The 9,167-nt window shown below is 46.6% G+C and overlaps 1 protein-coding gene across 5 annotated transcripts in view; it reads right to left on the bottom strand.

Moving 5' to 3' along the window:
- LOC106576369 (bridge-like lipid transfer protein family member 3B) overlaps positions 1–9,167 on the bottom strand; it is a 61,998-nt gene that overhangs the window by 19,179 nt on the left and 33,652 nt on the right. For 4 of the 5 annotated variants that reach the window (XM_045699992.2, XM_045699993.2, XM_082964022.1 and 1 more), the window contains 3 exons: positions 8,034–8,692; positions 5,850–5,930; positions 5,208–5,362 (listed from right to left, as the gene is read on the bottom strand). In XM_045699992.2, coding sequence (XP_045555948.1) covers positions 5,208–5,362; positions 5,850–5,930; positions 8,034–8,692 — 895 coding nt within the window. The remainder of the gene's footprint in view (positions 1–5,207; positions 5,363–5,849; positions 5,931–8,033; positions 8,693–9,167) is intronic. The other variant, XM_045699994.2, reaches the window with a different exon arrangement.

Genomic DNA, 9,167 nt, shown 5'->3' with positions numbered 1-9,167 from the left:
TACATCCGAACATCACACCGGCGGGACAGGTACAGGATGGCAACAACAACTGCCCGAGTTACACTAGGAACGTACAATCCCTCCATCAGTGCTCAGACTGTCCGCAACAGGCTGAGAGAGGCTGGACTGAGGGCTTGTAGGCCTGTTGTAAGGCAGGTCCTCACCAGACATCACCGGCAACAACATCGCCTATGGGCACAAACCCATCGTCGCTGGACCAGACAGGACTGGCAAAAAGTGCTCTTCACTGACGAGTCACGGTTTTGTCACACCAGATGTGATGGTCAGATTCATGTTTATCGTTGAAGGAATGAGCGTTACACCAAGGCCTGTACTCTGGAGTGGGATCGATTTGGAGGTGGAGGTTCCGTCATGGTCTGGGGCGATGTGTCACAGCATCATCGGACTGAGCTTGTTGTCATTGCAGGCAATCTCAACGCTGTGCGTTACAGGGAAGACATCCTCCTCTCTCATGTGGTACCCTTCCTGCAGCCTCATCCTGACATGACCCTCCAGCATGACAATGCCACCAGCCATACTGCTCGTTCTGTGCGTGATTTCCTGCAAGACAGGAATGTCAGTGTTCTGCCATGGCCAGCGAAGAGCCCGGATCTCAATTCCATTAAGCACATCTGTGACCTGTTGGATCGGAGGGTGAGGGCTAGGGCCATTCCCCCTAGAAATGTCCGGGAACTTGCAGGTGCCTTGGTGGAAGAGTGGGGTAACATCTTACAGCAAGAACTGGCAAATCTGGTGCAGTCCATGAGGAGGAGATGCACTGCAGTACTTAATGCAGCTGGTGGCCACACCAGATACTGACTGTTACTTTTGATTTTGACCCCCCCCCCTTTGTTCAGGGACACATTATTCCATTTCTGTCTGTGGAACTTGTTCAGTTTGTGTCTCAGTTGTTGAATCTTGTTATATTTACACATGTTAAGTTTGTTGAAAATAAATGCAGTTGACAGTGAGAGGACATTTATTTTTTTGTAGGGTTTAGAATCTTTATTCTGGTATAGATCACATCAGCTCACAACTGCCATCTCCTGACAAACTATGGAATAGAAATAACTTTTCAAAAGCCATTCAATATGTATAGAAACATGGTTTATTCTTAGGACTTTGAAGCACGGGGTGGCAACATCAAGTTGTGGGGTGCTTTGCGGCAAGAGGGACTGGTGCACTTCATAAAATAGATGGCATCATGAGGCAGGGAAATTATGTGGATATATTGAAGCAACATCTCAAGCTGTTGGGGCAGCAGGGAGCCTAGTGGTTAGAGCGTTGGACTCGTAACCGGAAGGTTGCAAGATCGAATCCCCGAGCTGACAAGGTAAAAATCTGTCGTTCTACCCCTGAACAAGGCAGTTAACCCACTGTTCTTAGGCCGTCATTGAAAATAAGAATTTGTTCTTAACTGACTTGCCTAGTGAAATAAAAAATAAAAACATCAGTCAGGAAGTTAAAGCTTGGTCGCAAATGGGTCTTCCAAATGGACAAGCATACTTCCAAAGTTGTAGCAAAATGGCTTAAGGACAACAAAGTCCAGGTTTTGGAGTGGCCATCACAAAGCCCTGACCTCAATCCTATAGAAAATATGTGGGCAGAACTGAAAAAGCGACTACAAACCTGACTCAGTTACACCAGCTCTGTCAGGAGGAATGGGACAAAATTCACCCAACTTATTGTGGGAAGCTTGTGGAAGGCTACCTGAAGCATTTGACCCAAGTTAAACAATTTAAAGGCAATGCTACCAAATACTAATTGAGTGTATGTAAACTTCTGACCCACTGGGAATGTGATGAAAGAAATAAAACATTCTGGCATTTCACATTCTTAAAATAAAGTGGTGATCATAACTGACCTAAAACAGGGAATTTGTACTAGGATTAAATGTCAGGAATTGTGAAAAACTGAGCTTAAATGTATTTGGCTAAGGTGCATGCAAACTTCCGACTTCAACTGTACATATGAAGAGGGTAAACATTATGTACATACAGTGGGGGAAAAAAAGTATTTGATCCACTGCTGATTTTGTGCGTTTGCCCACTTACAAAGAAATGATCAGTCTATAGTTTTAATAGTAGGTTTATTTGAACAGTGAGAGACAGAATAACAAAAAAATCCTGAAAAACGCATGTCAAAAATGTTATAAAATGATTTGCATTTTAATGAGGGAAATAAGTATTTGACCCCTCTGCAAAACATGACTTAGTACTTGGTGGTAAAACCCTTGTTGGCAATCACAGAGGTCAGACGTTTCTTGTAGTTGGCCACCAGGTTTGCACACATCTCAGGAGGGATTTTGTCCCAGTCCTCTTTGCAGATCTTCTCCAAGTCATTAAGGTTTCGAGGCTGACGTGTGGCAACTCGAACCTTCAGCTCCCTCCACAGATTTTCTATGGGATTAAGGTCTGGAGACTGGCTAGGCCACTCCAGGACCTTAATGTGCTTCTTCTTGAGCCACTCCTTTGTTGCCTTGGCCGTGTGTTTTGGGTCATTGTCATGCTGGAATACCCATCCACAACCCATTTTCAATGCCCTGGCTGAGGGAAGGAGGTTCTCACCCAAGAGTTGATGGTACATGGCCCCGTCCATCATCCCTTTGATGCGGTGAAGTTGTCCTGTCCCCTTAGCAGAAAAACACCCCCAAAGCATAATGTTTCCACCTCCATGTTTGACGGTGGAGATGGTGTTCTTGGGGGGCAGCATTCCTCCTCCTCCAAACACAGCGAGTTGAGTTGATGTCAAAGAGCTCCATTTTGGTCTCATCTGACCACAACACTTTCACCCAGTTTTCCTCTGAATCATTCAGATGTTCATTGGCAAACTTCAGACGGGCATGTACATGTATTCTTGAGCAGGGGGACCTTGCGGGCGCTGCAGGATTTCAGTCCTTCACGGCGTAGTGTGTTACCAATTGTTTTCTTGTGACTATGGTCCCAGCTGCCTTGAGATCATTGACAAGATCCTCCTGTGTAGTTCTGGGCTGATTCCTCACTTCTCATGATCATTGCAACTCCACGAGGTGAGATCTTGCATGGAGCCCCAGGCCGAGAGATATTGACAGTTCTTTTGTGTTTCTTCCATTTGCGAATAATCGTACCAAATGTTGTCACCTTCTCACCAAGCTGCTTAGCGATGGTCTTGTAGCCCATTCCAGCCCGGTGTAGTTCTACAATCTTGTCCCTGACATCCTTGGAGAGCTCTTTGGTCTTGGCTATGGTGGAGAGTTTGGAATCTGATTGATTGATTGCTTCTGTGGACAGGTGTCTTTTATACAGGTAACAAGCTGCGGTTAGGAGCACTCCCTTTAAGACTGTGCTCCTAATCTCAGCTCGTTACCTGTATAAAAGACACCTGGGAGCCAGAAATCTTCCTGATTGAGAGGGGGTGAAATACTTATTTCCCTCATTAAAATGCAAATCAATTTATAGCATTTTTGTGGATATTTTTGTTGTTATTCTGTCTCTCACTGTTCAAATAAACCTACCATTAAAATTATAGACTGATCCTTTCTTTGTCAGTGGGCAAACCTACAAAATCAGCAGGGGATCAAATACTTTTTTCCCCCACTGTAGGGCAGCAGTCTCTAAGGTGCAGGGTAGAGTACTGGCTGTTAGCTGGCTAGTGACAATGTCTAAGGTTTAGGCCAGGGTACTGGGCGGAGGCCGGCTAGTGATGACTATTTAATAGTCTGATGGCCTGGATATAGAAGCTGTTTATCAGTCTCTCGGGTCCCAGCTTTGATGCACCTGTACTGTCTCCGTCTTCTAGATGGTAGCGGGGAGAACAGGCCGTGACTTGGGTGGCTGACGTCCTTGATGATCTTCTTGGCCTTTGAAACACTGGGTGCTGTAGATGCCCCCGATGATGCGTTGGGCTGACCGCACCACCCTCTGGAAAGCCTGGAGGTTGTGGGCGGTGCAACTGCCGTACCATAAGGTAATACAGCCCTTACAGGATGCTCTCAATGGTGCATCTGTAGAAGTTTATGAGGGTCTTACATGCTAACCAAACTTGCTCATCGTCTGTGTGCGCACGTTGATTTTGTTTCTCCACCAGACGCGTTCATGACACACAGGTTAAAATACCAAAACCTACTGTGAACCAACTATATTAATTTGGGGAGAGGTCGAAACAAATGAAACATTCATGGACATTTAGCTAGCTTGCTGTTGCTAGTTAATTTGTCCTGGGAGATCAACTTTGGCTTGTTATTTTACCCGAAATGCACAAGGTCCTTTATTTAGCTGGATCTTTGTAGAATTTTGAGTCATACAAAATCGTGTGTTCTCTACTCCGACAATGAATCCACAGATAACTAACTAGGTTTCCCCTTTTTTCCTTTGATTAGTCTCTCCTTGTTCATCTTTCTTCTTCTGTGCATTTTATATTACGGTTGGCAACCAACTGTAAGGTGCATTACCGCCACCAACTGGCCTGGAGTGTGGACCTCAGTTCATCTTTCAATCACCCAAGTGGGTATATGCTCCTAAAAACCAATGAGGAGATAGAAGAGGCTGGACTTGCAGCGAGCCAAGTTATATTACAGTGCCTGGTACGCAAACGCCCGTTGACGCGCGCGAGCAGTGGATGAAATTATTGTAGATTTATTTTGCAACGTGGCTGGTTTGGTCAGCATATTAGGGGCCAAGCTGAATTTCTTCAGCATCCTGAGGTTGAAGAGGCTTTGTTGTGCCATCTTCACCACACTGTTGGTGTGAAGGGACCATTTCAGATTCTCAGTGAGGAACTAGAAGCTTTTGACCCTATCCACTGCGGCCCCGTCGATGTGGATGGGGGCGTTCTCTCGCTGCGGCCTCCTGAAGTCCACGATCAGCTCCTTCGTTTTGACGTTGAGGGAGAGGTTATTTTCCTGGCACTACCCCACCAGGGCTCTCACCTCCTCCTTGTAGGCTGTCTCATTGTTGTTAGTAAATCAGGCCTACCATGGTTGTGTCGTCAGCAAACCTGATGAATGAGTTGGAGACGTGCGTGACCACGCCGTCATGGGTGAACAGGGAGTACAGGAGGCGGCTGAGCATGCACCCGAGGGGCCCCCGTGTTGAGGGTCAGAGTGGTGGAGGTGATGTTGCCTTCCTTCACCACCTGGGGTCAGCCCGTCAGGAAGTCTCAGACCCAGGGCCCTGTGTGTGTGTGTGTGTGTGTGTGTGTGTGTGTGTGTGTGTGTGTGTGGTTCCTACCCCTCTCCAGCAGGCTGTATGTGTCTGTGTCTCCGTCCTCCATCAGGTAGCTGTCTATGGAGAGGTTGTCCAAGGACTGCAGAGACGGAGTCTTCTTCATGTTCTTATAGGACACTGAGAAACTGGACTCGGAACGCTCCCTCATCAGACGCCCACTGGAACACACAAACAAACAAGAGTGAGTGTGAGTGGGGGAGAAGGGTGAGGGGAAAGAAAAACAGGAGTACTGTGGACCTCAAGGCTTGGATTTGAATAGCCCTGAGCCCGGTTTCCCAAAAGCATTTTAAGGCTGAGTTCATCATCAGAACCATTGAGCTGGTTCTAACAATGAACTTAGCCTTAAGATGCCTTTGGGAAACCGGGCTCAGGGCTAGACACCTGACCTAGCCAAGGCTATATGCTACTAGTCACCAGATAAAAGGCTACACACACACTATTCACCGGGTACACACACCAACGTAAACGTATACAGACCCACAGATACACACCCAACCACAGACAATTCTACATGCACACGTACAGATACAACACACACACACACACCCACAATGTGAACAGATATTTAAAGGAATGCGGGGACACACAGACCACAACGTGAACAGATATTTAAAGGAATGCAGACAGACCCATAGCGTGTCTTACATGTTGGAAATAGAATATAGGGAGGTGGACCGGGTGTTTGAGGAGCTGAGCCGGTCAGAAACCACTGACAGACTGCCTTTCCTTTGTAGAGAGAACACACACACACACACACACACACCTCGCATGGGTCAGAACAGAGGACACACTGAGCTACAGAGTAGAGTAGCAGAGTGAGAAAAACACACACAAAAAGACAGACGCACACCTTGTATGGTAGCACATTGGACAAGGCAGAAAAACACACAAATGAACAAACACCTCTTATGGACGACAACATTGATATTGTGACGTATAGGGCAGGTACAGTGCGGTCACGGTAGTTACACAGACATGATGTAGTACTACAGACTGATGCGATGGGACTGACCAAGTAACAGTAAATGATGGTTTACTAAGCTGGGCATGAATAAGTGAGTAACTGTAATGACATCTGCAGGAAGTATTGTTGTGACTGAGTATTGCAGTAATGGGAGTGACTTCATTTAAAGCTTGTCATAAGTCCTCTGAATGAGTGTTACGGTCTGCCTGCCGATCAGCCTGCATTTCCCACTGCTGATCTTCCGACCGGGACATGCACTAAGTTACAGTAAAGATGTTCTTATTGTTTAATTTGATTTGCAGTGAATCAGAGTGAATGTTTTACAGAACTGACCGTCTGAATAGCTGAACAATATGTTATGGAAGTAACGGAATCACGGTTCCTCTGGAGAAATGTGTAGCAGTAAAGGTCGGGGGGAACCCCCCAGAGAATTTTGATGCAGAAGGACTGAGAAGCTCACTTCTGAATACTTTTAAAAAAAGGACATTCTATCAAAAATGTATGAAAATGAAATTATGTTGACACCAACCAAAATGTAATTTCTACCTCCAGAAATGAGCCAAATAACATATTGGTAAAATGATTTGTTTACATTGTAACATAGTGGACCATGCTTATAGCCTATGCATGGTTCATATGATCAGGTATGCTATTAGCAATAAGCATTATCACCTGTATCCCAACTGATGCAACATAATGGCTATAAATCAATAGGCTGAAGCATGGGGTAGCCTATCTGCATTTACCCTATTGGGCTAATCATTAGTAGAGTCCTGCATCAGGTCAGATACGCATGACTGAGACCATTTTTAAATAATAAAAATCAGCTGGTGGGTGAAATAAAACAAAAAACCATTTCAACCCGTGGGTCGGCTCGTGGTTCAGAACAATTACATTGCGGGTCGGGAAACATTTTAAAACCCAGGCGCTTGTTGTGAATTCCATTCTGTGAGCGGCGAGGCAGACACAAGGCTACCAGCCAAGCACGCATTGAGAGTGTGTGGAGCCGGGAACTGTCCCTTATTCGTGAGGTGCTAAGATGTTCTAATTCTGTTCCCTCTCCCCACCAGAGAATTTGTATTTATTTAACCTTTATTTAACTAGGCAAGTCAGTTAAGAACAAATTCTTATTTACAATGACGCCTACCCCGGCCAAACCCGGGCCAATTGCGCGCCGCCCTATGGGACTCCCAATCACGGCCGGTTGTGATACAACACATTACAAAGCGTATTTTTCCTGGGTAGCCTAGGTTACGTGAAAATGGCTAACGTAGGCCTAACCGGGGAAATTAAAAGGTTATGATAAAGGAATAGGCTACATCACCGTGGAAATGTGCTGCAAGAGTGAAATCTCCAGTTTGGAAGGACAACAAAGTGCAAGCAGGTAGGCCCATTTCTAAGTTATTTATTACTCATTTATTATTCATTCAGCGTTCCTTCATTAGACCATACGCATGCCATATAAAGAGTAAACCGGCGCAGCTGGTAAAAGTGTGAGCAGCCTATAAATGCAGCCGATTTTAGATTCTGGGAATTCCCTCCCTATGACACTCGTAACTTGAACCCGCCTCGAGAGGAATATTTATCTTGCATAGAACACACAACAAGCCGATTATGTAAATAGATAAACTATTATACTGTGGGGTTGTCTGATTTTGTCTGCAGAGGAAAGGTAAATGTGGACTGTTCCAGCATCTTCAAAGTGCACCTCGGTATACATTTTTTTTGTATGTCCCATATTATTTTGCCGTGGCGCCACAGCTAAATGACTGCAGTGGAAACACTGAACTGAATACCTGGTCATTGACAGTGGCTACAGGTCTAAATAACCAGACTGTATTATGATAATGACGGAAGGGAATTACCTGGACATAGACTCAGGCAATCTGGCCCCAGGGTTCTTCTCGTTCCAGTCTTTGGTGGAGAGGGGGACTGAGAGAGTGGGGTCTGCTCCGGAGGACTCACCCTGCTGGGCTTTACAATCAACTCCGCTCCCCGGCTCCTCTCCCCCAGTCCGGGCCTCCAGGGAAGCCTCTCCCAACTCCTCTGAACTCGATCTCCCTGTCCTCTCGTCAAGAGACGCCTTCAGGTTGGGGGCGGAGGCGGGGATGAGAGGGGCGGGGCCTTGCGTTATCCCACCCTCTACACCACACATAAGCTGGTCCACTGTACAGCTTCCCTTCGCCCCAGCCCCCTCCACATGGGTTCCTCTATCTCCCCCCTCCCCTCCGTCACTCCCAGTCTCCAAGGTGCATCTACTCTCCGAAGGGGACAACTCCGACCCTAGGGGGGAACCAGGACCCTCGGGCTGGGGGACCGGCTTCAAGAGGAGAGCTACTTCCGCACTTTTGAGCAGGATCCCCACACAGGCACTGAAGGGCTGGTGGTCTGGAGGAGGGTCCGATGTGGTCTTTGCCTTGTCTCGTTTGGAGCCCATCTCCTCCAGGTCCTGTTGCAGGGTGTGCTGCAAGGCTTTGATGCTGCGCTGCAGCCGCATCAGGAACATGTACTGCCTGTGGCTCACCTGGACACACACATTATGCTCATAACTACACACACTTCAGTGTTCTCAAATAAACACAGTGTAACATGATGGTTCACATTATACACACACGTCATACATTAATACAAAGTCTACAAAACATTAGGAACACTTCCCTAATATTGAGTTGCACCACCACCCTTTTGCCCTCAGAACAGCCTCAATTCATCGAGGCATGGACTCTCCAGGGTGTGGAAAGCATTCCACAGGGATGCTGGCCCATGTTGACACCAATGCTTCCTGCAGTTGTGTCAAGTTGGCTGGATGTCCTTTGGGTGGTGGACCATTCTTGATACACACAGGAAACTGTTGAGTGTGAAAAACCCAGCAGTGTTGCAGTTCTTGACACACAAACCAGTGCACCTGGCACCTTACTGCCATAACCCGTTCAAAGGCACTTAAATGTTTTGTCTTGCTCGTTCACCCTCTGAATGGCACACACACACACACACACACA

This window comes from Salmo salar, chromosome 17 (assembly GCF_965601325.2).
Source record: "Salmo salar chromosome 17, fSalSal1, whole genome shotgun sequence".
Taxonomy (NCBI): Eukaryota; Metazoa; Chordata; class Actinopteri; order Salmoniformes; family Salmonidae; genus Salmo; species Salmo salar.
The sequence above is the reverse complement of the archived record's forward strand: the minus strand, read 5'-3'. Positions and strand labels throughout refer to the sequence as shown.